Source organism: Cherax quadricarinatus, chromosome 10 (genome assembly GCF_038502225.1).
Source record: "Cherax quadricarinatus isolate ZL_2023a chromosome 10, ASM3850222v1, whole genome shotgun sequence".
Taxonomy (NCBI): Eukaryota; Metazoa; Arthropoda; class Malacostraca; order Decapoda; family Parastacidae; genus Cherax; species Cherax quadricarinatus.
The window spans coordinates 2596216-2619021 of record NC_091301.1 but is presented as its reverse complement, the minus strand read 5'-3'; the positions used below and the strand labels follow the sequence as shown (position 1 = coordinate 2619021).

General features: G+C 44.8%; 1 protein-coding gene across 5 annotated transcripts in view; it reads left to right on the top strand.

Annotated features, from left to right (window-relative positions):
• The window catches only part of LOC128687876 (uncharacterized), a 323177-nt gene that overhangs the window by 146820 nt on the left and 153551 nt on the right, over positions 1-22806 (top strand). For 3 of the 5 annotated variants that reach the window (XM_070083497.1, XM_070083498.1, XM_070083494.1), the window contains exons 2-4: positions 4003-4120; positions 19051-19458; positions 21895-22083. In XM_070083497.1, coding sequence (XP_069939598.1) covers positions 21925-22083 — 159 coding nt within the window. In that variant the 5' untranslated portion in view covers positions 4003-4120; positions 19051-19458; positions 21895-21924. The remainder of the gene's footprint in view (positions 1-4002; positions 4121-19050; positions 19459-21894; positions 22084-22806) is intronic. The other 2 variants (XM_070083496.1, XM_070083495.1) reach the window with 2 other exon arrangements.

The window sequence follows — 22806 nt, the reverse complement described above, 5'->3', positions numbered from 1 at the left end:
ATCAGCATCCCGGTGCGTTGATCTTTCTACCCCTAAGGGGGCTGGATTTTGCCTGGGAGTTTGTATGTGTAGATGGATTTCCCCTTCACTCGGGGGCGAACACCAACAGCCTTATTGGTTAGTGATCATCAGTCCGCTATGAACGGACGGAGGATAGAGCAGCCACTACTACTACTACTACTATTATTCCTGCTATTAATACCACTACTACTACCACTACTACCACCACCACTACAACCATCACCACTACTACCACCACCACTACTACTACCACCACCACTTCTACTACTACCACTATTACCACCACTTCTACTACTACCACCACCACCACTACTACTACTACTGTTAATACTACTACCACCACCTTCCCTTGCCCCCTCTACCCTTTCTCTGCCCTTCTCTACTTTCCTCACTCCACATGTGACTTGACCATTTTCCAAGACAGATCATAACATACTCATAAGATTCCTCTCCTAAATGCGTTATTTTGTGAATTAAGACCTATATATTTACGAGGTCATGTAAAAAAAAGAAATATAATTAAGGTGTTAATTTCGTGAGCTCCGAACACATCCAGTTTTACGAATTACAGATCAATGAACAATACAGAAACTAAAAACATTTTTAAAGTCAGCAACGTAAAGACTGTTATAATGTGAAAATTTTTATATATTTTTTTCACAAGTGTAAACAGACTGGTGTGGACTAATAAGCTTATGACGATGTCAATTAATCTTGATACTCCATAATGGGGTTGAGACCCAAGAGATGGTGATTTATTGGAGTTATTAGCGTGAAGACTTGACATGAGGAAATGTAGATCCTTCATCGAGGTCGTTGTCTGATGTATCGTCAGCTGAAAATTACCTTTCATTCCAGTAATTTCTTAAATGTTGGAAGGATCATCGCCCTCGGGGCGCGACCTTGGACCAGCACTACTGAACTAGGAAGAAAACATCGCAGCAGCAGGAATTATTAGGAAATAGACACGAATATCTAGGATAAGTATGTACTGATTGCAACTAAGAGTTTGCAAGATTTCCCTGTCTTCTAAATGTTAATTTAAGAGAAAACGCCAGTAATCCTGCTGTTTCACACACATTTAACAGGAGGGTAGTGCCTTCAGGGACGGTTATTTACTGTCCTAACTGATGCTATTGTTACGTTCCCTGAATTAATTCAGCCTTGGTAAAATAATGGAGGAGGGTAGACGAGACCAAGAGTATGGCATGAGGATCAACCCTTTATTAAGAAGAGGGAATCGTTAAGCAAAAATTGAGGAGTCTATTAAGTAGGTTAATATATATATATATATATATATATATATATATATATATATATATATATATATATATATATATATATATATATATATATATTATATACGGCCTCAAGAAATGCGAAATCTTTTCGAGAAATGTTAACCAAGAAGATATAAACAAAGTTTTCCAGTGGGCAACGGTAAACAATATGATGTTCAATGAGGACAAATTCCAACTACTCCGTTATGGAAAACTGGAGGAGATAATAACTAGAACAGAGTATACTACTGACTCCGGCCATACAATAGAGCGGAAAAATAATGTAAGGGACCTGGGAGTAGTAATGTCTGAGGATCTCACTTTCAAGGATCACAACAGTGCCACGATCGCACGTGCAAAGAAAATGATAGGATGGATAATGAGAACTTTCAAAACGAGAGATGCCAAGCCCATGATGATCCTTTTCAAATCACTTGTTCTCTCTAGGCTGGAATACTGCTGTACACTAACATCTTCATTCAAAGCAGGTGAAATCGCAGATCTAGAGAGTGTACAGAGATCCTTTACTGCACGTATAAGTTCTGTCAAGCACCTTAACTACTGGGAACGCTTGGAAGCACTTGACTTGTACTCGTTGGAACGCAGGAGGGAGAGATATATCATAATCATCCTTGGAAAATCCTGGAAGGAATGGTCCCAAATCTGCACACAGAAATCACTCCCTACGAAAGTAAAAGACTGGGCAGGCGATGCAAAATGCCCCTAATAAAAAGTAGGGGCGCCATTGGTACACTAAGAGAAAACACCATAAGTGTCCGGGGCCCAAAACTGTTCAACAGCCTCCCATCAAGCATTAGGGGAATTGCCAATAAACCCCTGGCTGCCTTCAAGAGAGAGCTGGACAGATACCTAAAGTCAGTGCCGGATCAGCCGGGCTGTGGTTCGTACGTTGGACTGCGTGCGGCCAGCAGTAGCAGCCTAGTTGATCAGGCCCTGATCCATCGGGAGGCCTGGTCATGTACCGGGCCGCGGGGGCGTTGATCCCCGGAATAACCTCCAAGTAACCTTCAGGTAGGATCGAAAAACGAGGAGCTGTGTTTACATAGAGAGGTGTGACATCAGCAGATACGTGATGAGTTGTAGCAGAGTCTTAAAGTCCTCCCTGAGCCTTCATAACATCGCTACTCGATGAAAGGTCGCGGTCGGGGGTTTAGAGATCAACCTGAGCTGGGGAGGGAGGGCGGAAGATTACCAGGAACACTAGGTGAGGTGTTGGTGGCCTCAGCTTAGATGAGTGTGGAAGAAAAATACATTGAAAATTGATATAGATCAAAATTTTGTTGCTTGCACACGAGTCATTAAGGCTGTAATTCATTATGAGTACAATAACAGTAAGACTGAGTATTTCATGCCTAGAATAGGTATTAAACTATGTATACAAAGTGAGAAACATTTTTTGAAACAGTGAAGATGAAGGGGCTATACATACATGCTCTCAAAGTCTAGATTGAATCCAAGCCTCACCACCGAACGAGTGATGGAAACTGTGTTAAACTGGGCTGTTGTATATCGCATTGGAAATCTTCATAAGTAGTAAATCCCTTCTCAGTAAAGTCTGGTCCCTCCCCCTTGTCTTGGATCAAGAGCCCTTCACCGGTGTCAGTGCACCACCCCTCTTCTGGGAGGAGGTTGAGTTAATGGTGGTTACGCACCCTGGCAAGTGTGATTCACACACCGAAATTGTGTTCAGAAAATTTCGCGCACACTCAGAAGTGGAGCGACCTTGGTAGCGTAGTGCTGGGAGATCCGCATATCCGCATCCCTGACGCACTGTAGCACGTCTCTTGTTTATTTTGTAGCACTGTGACGCACCTATTACACATTCTAACGAACTGTGAGGTACCTATTACCCATCTGACGAGTTATGACGCACCTATTGCACACTTGACAATAAACTCGCTGAAGAATGAACCACACTTATTAAACTCTGATGTTGCTATTTCTTGACCTGATATATGAACCAAATAACGAAGATCTTGAAGATTAAGACACAGCTCCATGGAACTGAACTCTTCTCCAGGCTGAGGGACTGACCACCTCAAATACTGTTTTTTCCAAGGTTGATGGACTGATTACATCATCTTTATTTCATTACTACTGCTCACTTTGTATTTAACTGAAGAAGTCTACTGTGTAGGCGGAACGTTTCAGCAATACAGGTACCCAACTGTTTTCATTTTCAACTTGTCGGTATTTTCTACTGTTTTCATTAACGAAGATCTTGAAGTGAATGCAAAAGAGTTTTATGACTGACGTCCAACAGAACACTAAAGGCAAGACAACGGGGCATCAGTATTCGCAATGAAACTAACAGAATTCGTGGTTTAGTATCAAGAAGTAAAAATAATAGAAGTCGTCAGGTTATACTTCAACTTCTGGTGCCTGGTGGTTAACGCTCTGGCTTCACACGGTGAGGGCCTGGGTTCGATTCCCAGCCAGAGTAGAAACATTGGACGTGTTTCTTTCCACCTGTTGTCTATGTTCCCCATCAGTAAAATGGGTACCTGGGTGTTAGTCGACTGGTGTGGGTCGCATCCTGGGACACTGACCTAAGGAGGCCTGGTCACAGACCGGGCCGCGGGGGCGTTGACCCCCGGAACTCACTCCAGGTAAACTCCAGGTAATACTTAGTAAGGTCTCATTTAGATTATGCTGCTCAGTTCTGGTCTCCATATTACAGAAAGGACGTAAATGCGCTGGTAAACCCACGGAGAAGAATGACGGAGTTGATCCCACGAAGCGAGAAATCTTACTTGTGAAGATAGACAAGAGGCGCTGAATTTCCACTCTCTGGAAAGGTATAGTATTATGAGCATATTATTGAAATGTACAAACAGGAATTAATATAAGGGATATAACTAATGTGTATGGTAGAGTTATAATTGAAAGAATTAAGAGTAAGACGGAGAATAGGATAGCAGATGAACAAGGAGGCTTTAGGAAAGGTAGGGGGTGTGTGGACCAGGTGTTTACAGTGAAACATATAAGTGAACAGTATTTAGATAAGGCTAAAGAGGTCTTTGTGGCATTTATGGATTTGGAAAAGGCGTATGACAGGGTGGATAGGGGGGCAATGTGGCAGATGTTGCAAGTGTATGGTGTAGGAGGTAGGTTACTGAAAGCAGTGAAGAGTTTTTACGAGGATAGTGAGGCTCAAGTTAGAGTATGTAGGAAAGAGGGAAATTTTTTCCCAGTAAAAGTAGGCCTTAGACAAGGATGTGTGATGTCACCGTGGTTGTTTAATATATTTATAGATGGGGTTGTAAGAGAAGTAAATGCGAGGGTCTTGGCAAGAGGCGTGGAGTTAAAAGATAAAGAATCACACACAAAGTGGGAGTTGTCACAGCTGCTCTTTGCTGATGACACTGTGCTCTTGGGAGATTCTGAAGAGAAGTTGCAGAGATTGGTGGATGAATTTGGTAGGGTGTGCAAAAGAAGAAAATTAAAGGTGAATACAGGAAAGAGTAAGGTTATGAGGATAACAAAAAGATTAGGTGATGAAAGATTGAATATCAGATTGGAGGGAGAGAGTATGGAGGAGGTGAACGTATTCAGATATTTGGGAGTGGACGTGTCAGCGGATGGGTCTATGAAAGATGAGGTGAATCATAGAATTGATGAGGGAAAAAGAGTGAGTGGTGCACTTAGGAGTCTGTGGAGACAAAGAACTTTGTCCTTGGAGGCAAAGAGGGGAATGTATGAGAGTATAGTTTTACCAACGCTCTTATATGGGTGTGAAGCGTGGGTGATGAATGTTGCAGCGAGGAGAAGGCTGGAGGCAGTGGAGATGTCATGTCTGAGGGCAATGTGTGGTGTGAATATAATGCAGAGAATTCGTAGTTTGGAAGTTAGGAGGAGGTGCGGGATTACCAAAACTGTTGTCCAGAGGGCTGAGGAAGGGTTGTTGAGGTGGTTCGGACATGTAGAGAGAATGGAGCGAAACAGAATGACTTCAAGAGTGTATCAGTCTGTAGTGGAAGGAAGGCGGGGTAGGGGTCGGCCTAGGAAGGGTTGGAGGGAGGGGGTAAAGGAGGTTTTGTGTGCGAGGGGCTTGGACTTCCAGCAGGCATGCTTGAGCGTGTTTGATAGGAGTGAATGGAGACAAATGGTTTTTAATACTTGACGTGCTGTTGGAGTGTGAGCAAAGTAACATTTATGAAGGGATTCAGGGAAACCGGCAGGCCGGACTTGAGTCCTGGAGATGGGAAGTACAGTGCCTGCACTCTGAAGGAGGGGTGTTAATGTTGCAGTTTAAAAACTGTAGTGTAAAGCACCCTTCTGGCAAGACAGTGATGGAGTGAATGATGGTGAAAGTTTTTCTTTTTCGGGCCACCCTGCCTTGGTGGGAATCGGCCGGTGTGATAATAATAATAAAAATAACTAATGTGTTGAGGATATCTGACCACGACAGGACTCGCAGCAGTATAATTAAGCTGGACGAATATAAGTTTACGAAGTGTGGTGGAGATCACTGCTATGGCAGTAGAGTTGTGGATGAGTGGCACAAATACCCGTGTAGTGTCATTGACTTTGGGTAGAGATGAAAAAATAAGTTGGACATGTGAGTGTGAGTTGGACCTGCCTAGCATGGGCATGTTGAAACGCAGTCTTATAGTACTTGTCATTTCTTCAGTAATAATAATAATATTTTGTTTGTTTTTGTTTTTTCTTTCTTTTTTTGTACAGAAGTGTGTCGTGTTTAAGTTGGTTTTTGTGAATCAGCTCAATCTACGTCAAGGTGTGAAGGCTCGACCCTCCGTCCGCTAAGTCTCGACTCGGGCTGCCAGGCTTGTCGCCTCATCAGCTAGCAAAGGCGCAAACCTGGAAGCTTAGACACACTGGATCAATTACTTAATATATTCAGATAAATAACAAAATGTGGGAAGAAATCCAAATATTCTTCCTTGAAGCCTTTTTATCCACTTCTCCGAGGCTGTGAGTCCCAAAGTTTGCACCAGAGGTGGACCCCATCATATATGTATATATACGTGTACTCTGGGTCAATTTGAATTCATATTTTAGGGATTAGAGTATTCTTGACACGTGGTAAACAGGTGGTGCGCAGCTTTAATGATCTTCGTGTAGTCGATAGGCTTTAAGCCCAATTAACCAACTAACCAGATGTGGGCTCCACCCTGCGGTGGTAAGAGCAGGGCTCTACAGCCTCGAGGCATGAGAACTGTCACAAGGTCGCGCGAGTGGAGTATTTACAGCATAGCTTGTACACAGTAATTGTGTGAGACTGGCGGTGTACTGGGTGAGTGGCCTTGAGCATAATTTTGAATCACACTTGCTCTCTAAATTGACTTCTAAGGGGAAAAATTATACACAGATGTAATACTACTGTACACTAACGGCCCCCTCCAAGGCTGGAAACATTGCTGACCTAGAGAGTGTACAGAGAACTTTCACGGCACATATAAGCACGATAAGACATATAAATTACTGGGAACGTTTGAAGGTCCTTGATCTGTATTCCCTGGAACGCAGGCGAGAGAGATGCATGATAATATACACTTGGAAGGTTCTGGAGGAATTGGTACCAAACCTGCACACGGAAATCACTTACTATGAATGTAAAAGACTCGGCAGGAGATGCAACATTTTCCTGATGAAAAGCAGGGGTGCCACGAGTACACTGAGAGACAACACAATAAGTGTCCGGGACCCAGGACTGTTCAACTGCGTCCCAGCATGATCATAAATTAGACACATGTGCAACTCTTGGGTATCTTTATTCAGGAAACGCTTCGCCACACAGTGGCTTCATCAGTCCACACATAGGAGAAACTTGAAGAACAGGAGGAGAATGAGGTAATCAGTCCCTCAACCTTGAGTCGATGTGGTCAGTCCATCAATCTTGAACAGAATGGACCGATGAAGCCACTGTGTGGTGAAACGTTTCCTCAATAAAGATACCCAAGAGTTGCACATGTGTCTAATTTATCAACATGTCGGTTCTCTGAACCATTCATCTACAATGCCTCCCAGCATACATGAGGGGGATTACCAATAGACTCCTGGCTGTCTTCAACAAGGCACTAGACAGGCACTTAGTACCTGACCAACCGGGCTGTGGTTCGTACGTCAGTTTGCGTGCGGCCATTATTAACAGCCTGGTTGATCAGACCCTGATCCACCATGAGGCCTGGTCTCGAACAGGGCCGCGGGGGCGTTGACCCCCGAAACCCTCTCCAGGTAAACTCCACTCAAATCTTTATAATTGATTCGAAATGAAAAGAAAAATTCGATTCTTCTCAATATTATCAAAGTTTCTTGCATTTTTTCATTGGGCATTTAGTTACAGCTGTGGTTTTTGAGGGGTCATCGCCCCCGCGGCTCTCAGACCACAGCGTCTGAATCAGAAACGAAATATTCCGGTAATGAGAACAGTAATAATTTCTGCCAGAGTGCTTAATGTTTAACACCCTTCTGTTTCACCGCCACATAACAGGATGATATTGCCTCCCTAGATGACCGCGGAGGCATTACACATGACAAAAGTTTTAAAGGCGTACCCAATGTAATTAGTAGATATATATAATTTTTCACATTGGGTTGATCTGCCAGCCCTGGGACGCCAGTGGCTGGTGACGCCCTGAGTCAGATATTATTTGACTAACATCCACCACAGGAGGCATTTTTTTCTGACGAATAAAACGCCACCAGGGAACTGAAGAGGAGTGGGAAATGTGTATCTCTCGGCGTATATGCGCTGAGAGGTATCTCCCGGTGTATATACACTGAGAGGTGTGTATCTCCCGGTGTATATACACTGAGAGGTGTGTATCTCTAGGTGCATATACACTGAGAGGTGCGTATCTTTCGGAGTATATACACTGAGAGGTGTGTATCTCTCGGTGTATATACACTGAGAGGTGTGTATCTCTAGGTGTATATACACTGAGAGGTGTGCATCTCTCGGTGTATATACACTGAGAGGTGTGCATCTCTCGGTGTATATACACTGAGAGGTGTGTATCTCTCGGTGTATATACACTGAGAGGTGTGTATCTCTAGGTGTATATACACTGAGAGGTGTGCATCTCTAGGTGTATATACACTGAGAGGTGTGCATCTCTCGGTGTATATACACTGAGAGGTGTGTATCTCTAGGTGTATATACACTGAGAGGTGTGTATCTCTAGGTGTATATACACTGAGAGGTGTGCATCTCTCGGTGTATATACACTGAGAGGTGTGCATCTCTAGGTGTATATACACTGAGAGGTGTGCATCTCTCGGTGTATATACACTGAGAGGTGTGCATCTCTCGGTGTATATACACTGAGAGGTGTGTATCTCCCGGTGTATATACAAGGAGAGGTATCTCCCGATGTATATACACTGAGGGGTGTGTATCTCTAGGTGTATATACACTGAGAGGTGTGCATCTCTAGGTGTATATACACTGAGAGGTGTGCATCTCTCGGTGTATATACACTGAGAGGTGTGCATCTCTAGGTGTATATACACTGAGAGGTGTGCATCTCTCGGTGTATATACACTGAGAGGTGTGTATCTCTCGGTGTATATACAAGGAGAGGTGTATATCTCTCGGTGTATATACAAGGAGAGGTGTGTATCTCTCGGTGTATATACAAGGAGAGGTGTGTATCTCTCGGTGTATATACAAGGAGAGGTGTGTATCTCTCGGTGTATATACAAGGAGAGGTGTGTATCTCTCGGTGTATATACAAGGAGAGGTGTGTATCTCTCGGTGTATATACAAGGAGAGGTGTGTATCTCTCGGTGTATATACAAGGAGAGGTGTGTATCTCTCGGTGTATATACAAGGAGAGGTGTGTATCCCTCGGTGTATATACAAGGAGAGGTGTGTATCTCTCGGTGTATATACAAGGAGAGGTGTGTATCTCTCGGTGTATATACAAGGAGAGGTGTGTATCCCTCGGTGTATATACAAGGAGAGGTGTGTATCTCTCGGTGTATATACAAGGAGAGGTGTGTATCTCTCGGTGTATATACAAGGAGAGGTGTGTATCTCTCGGTGTATATACACTGAGAGGTATCTCCCGGTGTATATACACTGAGAGGTGTGTATCTCTCGGTATATATACAAGGAGAGGTGTGTATCTCTCGGTGTATATACACTGAGAGGTATCTCTCGGTATATATACACTGAGAGGTGTGTATCTCTCGGCTTATATAGACTGAGATGTGCGTAAAAATTTGTATAATAGTGAAGAGCGAGATAAAAGCAAAGAAGATAATTGGGAAGGGACGAAAGAGAACACGAGAAGACTTGATAAAAGAGACAAAACACAGTACTGAAGGACGGCAGAAGAGGAGGAGGAGAAGGTAGAGTGGAATAAGGGGAGCTGACAGAATGGATTATAGACGTAGGGGAGGAAAAGGAATTAATGGAAAATAGTGATAATGCAGTTACACTGAAGGTTTAATTGGAGCAGGGAAGAGGGAGGGATAATAGAACAGGAGGAAATGAGAAGCAGATAAGGGGAGTGTGAAGCAGAGGAGCCAAGGATGGTGAGAAGGGTGGAGCTGAGAGAGGGAGCAGAGAGTATTGACGTAAGGGAACAAGGGAGTAGTAAACCCAGGGAGAGAAAAATTATTGGAGGAGGAAGAGGAGGAGGAGGAGGAGGGCTGGTTGTTGATGGAGGAATGGTGAGTGTTGATGGAGGAGTGGTGAGTGTTGATGGAGGAGTGATGAGTGTTGATGGAGGAGGGGTGAGTGTTGATGGAGGAGGGGTGAGTGTTGATGGAGGAGGGGTGAGTGTTGATGGAGGAGGGGTGAGTGTTGATGGAGGAGGGGTGAGTGTTGATGGAGGAGGGGTGAGTGTTGATGGAGGAGGGGTGAGTGTTGATGGAGGAGGGGTGAGTGTTCATGGAGGAGGGGTGAGTGTTGATGGAGGAGGGGTGAGTGTTGATGGAGGAGTGGTGAGTGTTGATGGAGGAGTGGTGAGTGTTGATGGAGGAGTGGTGAGTGTTGATGGAGGAGGGCTGGTTGTTGATGGAGGAGTGGTGAGTGTTGATGGAGGAGTGGTGAGTGTTGATGGAGGAGGGGTGAGTGTTGATGGAGGAGGGGTGAGTGTTGATGGAGGAGGGGTGAGTGTTGATGGAGGAGGGGTGAGTGTTGATGGAGGAGTGGTGAGTGTTGATGGAGGAGTGGTGAGTGTTGATGGAGGAGGGGTGAGTGTTGATGGAGGAGTGATGAGTGTTGATGGAGGAGTGGTGAGTGTTGATGGAGGAGTGGTGAGTGTTGATGGAGGAGGGGTGAGTGTTGATGGAGGAGGGGTGAGTGTTGATGGAGGAGTGGTGAGTGTTGATGGAGGAGTGGTGAGTGTTGATGGAGGAGTGGTGAGTGTTGATGGAGGAGGGGTGAGTGTTGATGGAGGAGTGGTGAGTGTTGATGGAGGAGTGGTGAGTGTTGATGGAGGAGTGGTGAGTGTTGATGGAGGAGTGGTGAGTGTTGATGGAGGAGGGGTGAGTGTTGATGGAGGAGTGGTGAGTGTTGATGGAGGAGGGGTGAGTGTTGATGGAGGAGTGGTGAGTGTTGATGGAGGAGTGGTGAGTGTTGATGGAGGAGGGGTGAGTGTTGATGGAGGAGGGGTGAGTGTTGATGGAGGAGGGGTGAGTGTTGATGGAGGAGTGGTGAGTGTTGATGGAGGAGGGGTGAGTGTTGATGGAGGAGGGGTGAGTGTTGATGGAGGAGGGGTGAGTGTTGATGGAGGAGGGGTGAGTGTTGATGGAGGAGGGGTGAGTGTTGATGGAGGAGGGGTGAGTGTTGATGGAGGAGGGGTGAGTGTTGATGGAGGAGTGGTGAGTGTTGATGGAGGAGGGGTGAGTGTTGATGGAGGAGTGGTGAATGTTGATGGAGGAGTGGTGAGTGTTGATGGAGGAGGGGTGAGTGTTGATGGAGGAGTGGTGAGTGTTGATGGAGGAGGGGTGAGTGTTGATGGAGGAGTGGTGAGTGTTGATGGAGGAGGGGTGAGTGTTGATGGAGGAGGGGTGAGTGTTGATGGAGGAGGGGTGAGTGTTGATGGAGGAGGGGTGAGTGTTGATGGAGGAGTGGTGAATGTTGATGGAGGAGGGGTGAGTGTTGATGGAGGAGTGGTGAGTGTTGATGGAGGAGGGGTGAGTGTTGATGGAGGAGTGGTGAGTGTTGATGGAGGAGTGGTGAGTGTTGATGGAGGAGGGGTGAGTGTTGATGGAGGAGTGGTGAATGTTGATGGAGGAGTGGTGAGTGTTGATGGAGGAGTGGTGAGTGTTGATGGAGGAGTGGTGAGTGTTGATGGAGGAGTGGTGAGTGTTGATGGAGGAGTGGTGAGTGTTGATGGAGGAGTGGTGAGTGTTGATGGAGGAGGGGTGAGTGTTGATGGAGGAGTGGTGAGTGTTGATGGAGGAGTGGTGAGTGTTGATGGAGGAGTGGTGAGTGTTGATGGAGGAGTGGTGAGTGTTGATGGAGGAGTGGTGAGTGTTGATGGAGGAGTGGTGAGTGTTGATGGAGGAGTGGTGAGTGTTGATGGAGGAGTGGTGAGTGTTGATGGAGGAGTGGTGAGTGTTGATGGAGGAGTGATGAGTGTTGATGGAGGAGTGGTGAGTGTTGATGGAGGAGTGGTGAGTGTTGATGGAGGAGGGGTGAGTGTTGATGGAGGAGTGGTGAGTGTTGATGGAGGAGGGGTGAGTGTTGATGGAGGAGTGGTGAGTGTTGATGGAGGAGTGGTGAGTGTTGATGGAGGAGTGGTGAGTGTTGATGGAGGAGTGGTGAGTGTTGATGGAGGAGTGGTGAGTGTTGATGGAGGAGTGGTGAGTGTTGATGGAGGAGTGGTGAGTGTTGATGGAGGAGTGGTGAGTGTTGATGGAGGAGTGGTGAGTGTTGATGGAGGAGGGGTGACTGTTGATGGAGGAGGGGTGACTGTTGATGGAGGAGTGGTGAGTGTTGATGGAGGAGTGGTGAGTGTTGATGGAGGAGTGGTGAGTGTTGATGGAGGTGTGGTGAGTGTTGATGGAGGAGGGGTGAGTGTTGATGGAGGAGGGGTGACTGTTGATGGAGGAGTGGTGACTGTTGATGGAGGAGTGGTGACTGTTGATGGAGGAGTGGTGACTGTTGATGGAGGAGTGGTGACTGTTGATGGAGGAGTGGTGACTGTTGATGGAGGAGTGGTGACTGTTGATGGAGGAGGGGTGACTGTTGATGGAGGAGTGGTGAGTGTTGATGGAGGAGTGGTGAGTGTTGATGGAGGAGTGGTGAGTGTTGATGGAGGAGTGGTGAGTGTTGATGGAGGAGTGGTGAGTGTTGATGGAGGAGTGGTGAGTGTTGATGGAGGAGTGGTGAGTGTTGATGGAGGAGTGGTGAGTGTTGATGGAGGAGTGGTGAATGTTGATGGAGGAGGGGTGAGTGTAGATTCGGCAGTGGTGAGTGTAGATTCGGCAGTGGTGAGTGTAGATACAGCAGTGGTGAGTGTAGATACAGCAGTGGTGAGTGTATAAACAGCAGTGGTGAGTGTAGATACAGCAGTGGTGAGTGTAGATACAGCATTGGTGAGTGTAGATGCAGCAGTGATGAGTGTAGATACATCAGTGATGAGTGTAGATACAGCAGTGATGAGTGTAGATGCAGCAGTGGTGAGTGTAGATACATCAGTGGTGAGTGTAGATACATCAGTGGTGAGTGTAGATACAGCAGTGGTGAGTGTAGATACATCAGTGATGAGTGTAGATACAGCAGTGATGAGTGTAGATGCAGCAGTGGTGAGTGTAGATACATCAGTGGTGAGTGTAGATACATCAGTGGTGAGTGTAGATACATCAGTGGTGAGTGTAGATACAGCAGTGGTGAGTGTAGATACATCAGTGGTGAGTGTAGATACAGCAGTGGTGAGTGTAGATACAGCAGTGGTGAGTGTAGATACATCAGTGATGAGTGTAGATACAGCAGTGATGAGTGTAGATGCAGCAGTGATGAGTGTAGATGCAGCAGTGGTGAGTGTAGATACAGCAGTGGTGAGTGTAGATACAGCAGTGGTGAGTGTAGATACATCAGTGATGAGTGTAGATACATCAGTGGTGAGTGTAGATACATCAGTGGTGAGTGTAGATACAGCAGTGGTGAGTGTAGATACAGCAGTGGTGAGTGTAGATACAGCAGTGGTGAGTGTATATACAGCAGTGGTGAGTGTAGATACAGCAGCGGTGAGTGTAGATGCAGCAGTGGTGAGTGTAGATACAGCAGTGGTGAGTGTAGATACAGCAGTGATGAGTGTAGATGCAGCAGTGGTGAGTGTAGATACATCAGTGGTGAGTGTAGATACATCAGTGGTGAGTGTAGATACAGCAGTGGTGAGTGTAGATACAGCAGTGATGAGTGTAGATGCAGCAGTGGTGAGTGTAGATACATCAGTGGTGAGTGTAGATACATCAGTGGTGAGTGTAGATACATCAGTGGTGAGTGTAGATACATCAGTGGTGAGTGTAGATGCAGCAGTGGTGAGTGTAGATACATCAGTGGTGAGTGTAGATACATCAGTGGTGAGTGTAGATACATCAGTGGTGAGTGTAGATACATCAGTGGTGAGTGTAGATACATCAGTGGTGAGTATACAGAAGCTGCCATTAGGAAACACACTCTTCACACTTACACTTTCCACGCCAGATAATCTGATAATGCAATAAAATAGAATTGGCAGAGAAAAAGCAGTCTCCATTCACTCTGCCTCTGAAAATTGAGTGACGACGTAACAATAACGCAAACAAAAGCATGTTTGACGTTAATAATAATATTTTGGGTGATGAAAATGGCGAGAAATTGCGATCTTCCTCGACCACTGTGATTGTGTGATTCTTAGTGTTGAGAATTTCAGGAACCCAGAGCTCCGAAGGCTCCAGAGGTCTTCAGAGCCCAGAGATCCTCAGAGCTCTGATGGCTCCAGAGCTTAAGGGTTCTCAGTGTTCAAAGGTATCTAAAGTTCACATACCTCTCAGCTCAAAGGTCTCCAAAGATGAAAGGTTCTCAAAGCTTCGGTTTTCTAAACCTCAAAGGTTCATTGATCGCAGGGTTCAAGGGTTTTCAGAGCACCATGCTCTCCAGAGCTTAAAGTTTGCCAGAACTACTAGCATAGGATGAAGGTATTGAACTTACACTCTCTGGAAAGGCGTAGAATTGAGGGAAAATGACTGAGGAATACAAGAGAAAAGCAGGAATAAATTAAAAGGATATAGATAACGTGGTGGAAGTGTCATAACCAAGACAGGACTCGCACCAGGGGATTAAAGCTGGATATATGGAAGCACTGCTTTAACAGTAGATTTGTAGATGACTAGAACAAACTTCCGTATAACGTTATAGGGGGTGAGAGCTTAGGGTAACTCTCGAAATAAGTTAAACGTGAACATTGTGTGTGTGTGTGTGTGTGTGTGTAAGAGTCGGTGTGAATTAGACCTGCCTAGCATGGGCCAGTAGTCCTACTGCAATGTTCCTTCATTCTTATGTTCTTAACTTTTAGGGCTCGAGAGTTATTACTGTCATATTCACTGTTAAGCGCTTATGCACTGTACAGACGATCGAGTAAATCAAAGTAACGTTGCAATATGCACTGTACAGACGACCGAGTATATCAAAGTAACATTGAAATCTCTTGTGATTACAAACATCCGCCATAGAAATCGCGGACTTTTTTACGTTGGTTCAAATTTCCTTCAAGGCTGCTGGATTCTGTTGGTTTTCCGTCACTCGGCGTCTCGTTCACTCATCCTCCAGGGAATAAAACGAAAAAAAAAAAGAAACGTTGCAAAGCACTATTTTTACAGGGACAACGTTTCGCTCCGTGATAAAGCTCTACACAGAGCGAAACGTCTCGATAGAATCTTTCTTTATGCTACCCGTGTCCTCTCCTCGGTAGCCATTTGGATCAAGGTCTTCCCGTATGTAGTTTGTACCACTTTTTTCGCACCACGAGGAATAATTGTATATATTTGGAAGCTTCCTGCTTATTGCCAGTTTTCCATATATATTCATGGTACAAAATACGTTTTTTATAGATTGTAGTCCCCTAACCTAAGGAAAACAGTAGGTTTTTTGGGTTCGTGCGAAGCCTCAAGAAATTGCAGTCGGAAACCTCGTGTAAGGGAACACACGGGGTAAAAATGAAGAAAGACTTTGTTTAGAGACGCCATCAGTGATGCGTAATACATCCAGATCACCTGGTCATGCGTGTACACGTCTCATGGCGGATATGTTCGTCAGGCAGGAAAGCCGCGTCACATACATTAACTGGTATGGTTGCGACTTCAATTTCAGTGACCGACTGTGGTGTGGAAGGCCGAGGTCAGTGTTCCACTTGCTTTCTCCTTCAAGTTAGTGTGTTCCACTTGATTTCATCTTCAGGATATGGTGTTCCACCTGGTTTCTATAGGATACCTGCAGTTTACCTCGAGGCCCCTTCTTCTCCCGATGACTGCGCTGTCACTGTGTTGTCATTCTTGTGTTTCACTGGTCTGTTGTCAACATGGTGGTCTAAGTGTTGCCTCAGCCAGACCAGTGCTGGAGTCACCAGTTCATTGCTAGAATGCTCCGCTTAAAATCGATAGGACCCGATGTTCGATTCCCACATGGGTCAGAAGGGTCCTCCTATTGCATAGGCTCACCTAGCAGTCACTAGGCACTTAGGTGTCAGTCTAATGTTGTGGGTCGCATCGAAGGAATGGTTCTAATAGAAACAAGCCATACCATATTCCTGTGCAGGGTTGGGACAACGTATCGCTACACAGTGCGAAATGTTGTCCCGGAAAAAAAGTCTCCAGGAGCGTGCATCTTCACAAGTGGGTTGGTAATGGAGGACATGTTAGGAAAGGGGTGAGCAGTGTGATCCTTAATATTGGGAACGATACATTTTAAGGGGAGGTGTCTTGATGCTGGGGAAGAGTTCTTGATTCAAATCTGATTGCTTCCCATTCCCCATACCCTCATTCCCTAGTCCCTTCGATGCCTCCCTACAACCGTTGAACACCCTTGATGAATATGGTGCTTTGGCCGTATGGTTTCTCGTCCTAAGAATCGAACCAGAGTCCTTTCGGTTGAGAGTTGAACACATGACAGATCATTTTTATACAATGCAAAATCAGTTTGTTGTCTCGTTAGACGTGAGTTAAAATGTTTAATAATATATAATGTAGGATCAGGCGTGTTTTCATTTTAAATCATACCACGGGCGGGGATTGAACCCGCGATCAAAGAGTCATAAAACTCGAGACAGACGCGTTAGCGTTGTGTCATTACGATTTCGTTAGTCGTGTTTTCATTTATTCTATGCAACATATAAGGTAATATCAGTTTGGAAGTGCATTGCTACCACTCGTAAAAGCACAGGGAGAGAGGAAATTGTAAAGTAAAAGGACACAAGTGCAACTAATGTGACATTTATTGTGGCAACGTTTCGCTCTCCAGGAGCTTTATCAAGCCATTACATAATGGCTTGATAAAGCTCCTGGAGAGCGAAACGTTGCCACAATAAATGTCACATTAGTTGCACTTGTGTCCTTTTACTTTACATATTGTCGGTAATTATACCAACTTTATTACAGAGAGGAAATTGCAAAAGGTATTTTGGTAAAGGCGAGGCAGCACAACTCTGGTTCCTGCTCCACGATTATCACCTGGGGAACATATGTTGGGCTCAAAGACAGTCGGCATTATAAGGGCCGTCAAGGCTTGCTTTTCAACTTTAAACCACCAGTCGGCAATACTTTAATCCTTAAAATAGCAATCTGAGTAAACCCTCATTGCATATGCATAGAGAAAGCGATCCAGTCAGCCAGCCAGCCAGCCAGCCAGCCAGCCAGCCAGCCAGTCAGCCAGCCCTCTCGGCGTATATATACTATATGCACACACCTCGTTGTCTGTTGTCTATACACACCACTCAACACACACTGAGAGAGAGAGAGACGGTATATGTACAATAAAACTATATACCCTACAATATTAAGTGTATTTTCCCAAACAAGACCACGGACGGGGATAGAACCCGCGTGAGAGTCTGCGTCAGTGACGCTGCATCTTCACTTGTCAGAGACATCGACAAACCTCTTACTGATTTTTTTTTTTTTTTTTTTTTTGCTGAACCTAGGTTTTGACGCCTTTATTCACCTCATTTAAATTAATCACCAGGAAAATGATAGTGAAGGATCATGAACTCAGACAACGAGATCGTTAACATTAAGTTAACAATCTCGTTGTCTGAGTTCAAGATCCTTCAGAAGTTTTCCCCGGTCATTATTTCCACCTTGAGCGACTGGTATATACACCGGCTAATGTGTGTGTCTCAGCACAGGGTATATACAATAAGAGGTGTGTGTGTATCTCAGCGTATATACGCCGAGAGTTTAATCTATGTTTCAAGGATTGTGGCAGTCTTAACTGGTGATGAAAAGGTGACGTGTAGCCTTAATGACCCTTAGAGCAATGGAAAGCTTCTAAGACTAATTAATCTATCATATCTGTGTATATACTCTGAAAACTGGCTTTATTTCCAATTTACAGATAAAAGTATTTTTGACTGGCAGTACACAGGTGATATTCAGTCTCGATGACTATTGTGCAGCCTACTGGTTTCAAACCTAACAGATCAACCAATGTGAACAACACCTTGCCAGAGGTAGGACGAGGCTGGCTGCCTCGTAACAACCACTGGAGATGCCACATTCGAATCTCTCTAACCCACAGGGTTAGAGTTACACTTTCGTTTTAGAAGAGGTAGAGACTGGCTGAGACTATAATGACAACGGGTAACAGTGGCTGCAAACAAATAATGACGTAGGTTTGTTCTAGTGAAAGCGTTTTTCATCACCTCAGCTTAGTCGATCAGACCAGCCACCAGGACTGGTCTGAGACCGGGCCGCGGGAGCGATGACCTCAGGAAGTGGCACCAGGTAACCTTAGAAATTTGTATTTTAAAAATATTTATTCTCTGAGAAAACAGGATAATTGACGTACTTTGTCTTCCCGGTGATGGAGTTATAGTGGCGGCGTGGGAACACTTGTGTGGCGTTATGTCTAAACAGGCTGCTGACCACGGCTTACCTATGAAAAAATTCTGTGTATCTCTGTCTGTGTCTTGCTGTTAATTTAATAAGTTTTAGGTATACCCAAGGGATACCTTTAAGTGGTTGACATGTTTTTTTTCCACTTTCATCCAAGGTTATCGTTTATACCTTGAGAAAACACCTTATCAACTTTGATAGAACTATGTTACAGAGGTGACGTGGTAGCATACTCTGTGACGAAGTGGTTACTGTGTTAGGCTTGAGTTAATTTTTTCTTGAAAGCCCAAAGATCATTAATTAATTCAGAGATTCGCAGTACTCCTGTGTATATTGCCATGAGCACAAATATTTTTCCTCGGTTACCTCAACACACTTGGTTATATATAAATATAATGTACCGAGTCAAGTGTTGAGTCTCGGTGGTTGCTGGTGTTCTGCCTATATTATTTTAGTGTTTGAAGCTCCAAGCCAGTGTGGGTTTTAACAAAGTTTTCTGCTATTTCTTGCTTTTTGGCCATTGTTCATCAGCATAGCGCGAGTACAGCTACATAGCGAGTACAGCTACAGAGCGAGTACAGCTACAGAGCGAGTACAGCTACAGAGCGAGTACAGCTACATAGCTGTACTCGCCTAAGACCTCTTCTAGGTATAAGATTTAAAAATCAAGATTTAATGTGTGTAGACTAAGCGAAATTCACATTTTCTTTTTCAGGTACTAACACCGGCCTCAGTAGTCTCCGAGATACAGCCGTCTTTCCCAGGGATCGAGGGGTTCAAGAAAGGCTGCATGCAAATGTCAAGTCCTCGACACCTCGTCTTGTATGTTTTGAGGCCTACCTTTGATCTCTCGAGGTTCCCAAGACCTCCGTTATCTCCCACACCTTGAAGACCTGAAACCTGTCTGAAAACTGTTGCAGCTAAGGAGTTCCTGCTATCTGAATAACTTCTTCCACCATCTGCCGCCAGTGTCTCATAGCACTGGCAGAAGTTTCAGCACTCCTGAGTTACTGTCGAGGCATGGCAGGAGTTCTTGCGTGAAGGAGAGGGGGCAAAGCCAGAAGTATGGTGGTGGTGGCGTTCAAGTCGTCCACCACAGGCAGGAACTAGGCCACACTGAGAGGTAAGTTGTAGGAACACTACTAACTGCCACGGGTTGATGATTCGTTAGTAGTTAAGGTCTGTGGAGCACAAGAGGGTCATTTAAGCCGCAGTTCACTTAGACACTGAAATAATTGTTACTCTAACCCCTAGAGGTGTACGAACACCTCATTGTCTCCTATATCACTCGCTAGTGGTAGTAGTAGCTAGATTCGTCCATCATTAGTGTATAACGGTAACAACAGAGACAATAATGAAGTTTGGCATTTTTTAATGATTCGTTTCGCCTGTTCAGCAGGCTTCTTTAGTCCGAATTCAAGAGAGAGAACAGAAGTGGTGGAGATACTGATATGAAGTGATCAGTCCCTCAGCCTTGGTACATGTTGAGCTCCAGTCGAAGCTGAGCTGAACACACCAAGACTGAGCCTCAGACGGACCATTTCAAACTTTCTTCTTCAACGCTGAGGCACAAACTGATCGCCTCATATCTACATCCTCGTTACTTCTCTTTTCACGTGGACTGAAGAAACATGCCGCGAAGATGAAAAATTTCGCCAGTAAAGCTACTAAATTGTTGAACAAGTCTCTTACTCGCCCAGTACAGTGAGTGGTGAATCACAGTTGAGTGACCAACCCGGTCGAAACTGCCTACCTCGTTCACCTAACACACACGTTTTAGAAAACATGGTGTAGGGTTCTTATTCACTCGTGCTTGCTCCAACGTACTTATGTACACATTGACGCTCGCTAAGTCATGCATGCTGCTCGAGACATGACCTGCACGCACAGTCAACTACGCAAATATAGTCGTGCATGCCTGAGTATACCCTGACGGAATTCAGGATTAAGCCTTATTTATATTCGTAGGGCAGTGCTAAATTCGTCAGGGTTAAATTCCTGGAAGATGGAAAATAATTTTGATGCGAGGACTGTCAGTATATCAAGACACACCACCTGAAGTTGTTAGACCTTTCTTTTAAAAATACGACGTCAAAACAGACGCACGAACACGTGCGTAGATTAAAACACGTCTCCTGTTTATATGCTCACGTATACAGTAGATAATTATAAAAGACATTTAGCACATAGCAAAACTTTATTACAGACGAAGATTCACTAGGGGTAAAGTTACGAGAAGCTGTACCCTTATGGAACGTCAATACACTCCCATAAAGGTAGCTTAGTCAGCCGCCTGATTCCATATATTGACAAAAGACTCAGTAACATTTGCACAAATACACAAGTGTACACTCACAAGTGCACACATCCATGTCTTACCACTTAAAAGTATGAACCCGGGATTAGGCTCCTTGAAGCTTAAGCTAAAGCGGGGCGCCTAATCCCAGAGGGGCCCCAAGAGCGACTTATAGTCCGTATTGCTTACAAATTTTGGGTCTACTGTATGAGAAGGTGCTGCGAAGGGGCCCTCCATAATAGTTTAAGCTTCAGGGCTCCAAAAGTGTAGGTCCTCCACTGAACCTAAGAGAGAGAAGTGCTAAAGCACAAGTAACTAATTATATTCTTTCCATTTAGCGCTATGACTCCTGGAGGTCATTAGGACGTTGGTCAAACAAACCGCGGTACGGGTGGGAATTGAACTCTTGGCTAGTGAGTCTTTAGGAATACTGAAAACTACCAGTCAGTACTTTAGTCCTTATAAAAAAAGGGACTAAAATAAATCAACTGATTATCCTGATTATCTCCCAGTTGCCGGAACCTTGTAACCTTGAAGGGTTTAGCGCTTCGCCATGAAAAATAATGTACATTTTTTCCCTATTGTGAATTACCGGACACATTCATGAACTGGACTTCAGATCATTAGAGAGGAACACACACACCCAAGTTCCCGCTACAGTGACGCTATATGAAAGGTCCAATACATGCTATGAAAAGAGAGTTAAGGATAATTTGTATATACAATCTTTGGTTTTGTATTTACATGTAAGTTTTGTAAAAAGAAAATACTGAATGGCTCAACTGTGACAAAAGTAATAGTGTACGACGCAGCGCCATCTTGATGTATGCATGTCGTAATGTAATACAGAGAGAGTCCTCTGTTAGACGATGTTTCGCATAGGATGCAGTAGTTTTTTTACACCTGCATTGTGTGCTTGTTGCCTCCTAGTCACCAGTTGTGTTCTGACCTTTTACTGTTTGTTAATCTATGTGTGTATGTGTATATGTATGTGTTTATTTTGCTTATTTTTAATTTGGTGAGAGCACTGAGACACCTTCCTAGACAGTCGCAGTGCTCTGTACTACTACCACCACCACCACTAGTACTACTACTACTACCCCCACCAGTACTACTACAACCCCCACCCCCACTATTACTACTACCATAACCACCAGTACTACTACTACCACTGTCACTGTTACTGCTACCAATCGCCTTCTCTTATATAGTTAAGGGGAGTGTTGTGTGTTTTGAGTGATTTTCCACTTCTGCGTTGTCCAGCAGCAGCAGCAGCAGCAGCAGCACTTCAGGATGCGGCTGTTCAGACGTCGCAGCAGTGACCCCGCCCCCCGCCTCGTCTCCCTCTCCCCACTCCGTACTGATCACACATACGACGACGCTTACGAGACGGCCTACGATGCCGCTCTTGTCTGCACCGCCCGACCACCAGCGCCAACACCCCAGCCACAGGTATGGTTCGGAAGCCTCCCTGTAAGTAGGCTTCCGTCATGCTGATTTCCCGTAATGAACCACGCGAAAATCTGCGTGACTTTCTCGTTAGTAGCTCCATAGAATTATATCCACATTCCTACCCAATACACTGACCATACTGGTAATATTATAGAAATAGACCATATTACAGTGGAGAGAGAGATAGATAGGTTAGGTATTTAGATTTGTCAGGAACCAGGACAAGTGTTCCCTGACGCGGGTCTTAGTCATACGATGACTCGCAGCTGGAACTTTCGGTTATCTGATTGAGGCCTTCAGCTGGCTTACCGGTCCACAACTTTAAAAATTAAAGTTGTAACTATAACCACTTCTTAATTAGTTGAGAGAGAGAGAGAGAGATCAAATATTTTCAGGCGAATGATGAGGGTCTTTAGTTATCCCGAAAATGTGTGTTAGTATGTCGCACTTCAGAATGTACGTAAGTCATTCTAATATCGACACTCCAAGTGTTGAGTGTTCTTCAGCGTTGTTAAATGTCTTGACTAGTGTCAGTGTCAGTGACTAGTTGATCCAGCTGCCCCTTGAGAATCTTTCGCAGGAAAACACGTGAATATTTCCCCCGAGACCCGGATCAGTGACCTTCATAATTAATGTGACTAATCACAGAACTTGGCAGACTAATTTGCATTCAATTATCTTCAGTAAGTCCTTAATAATAGCAGAGGATATTATTCAAGAGGT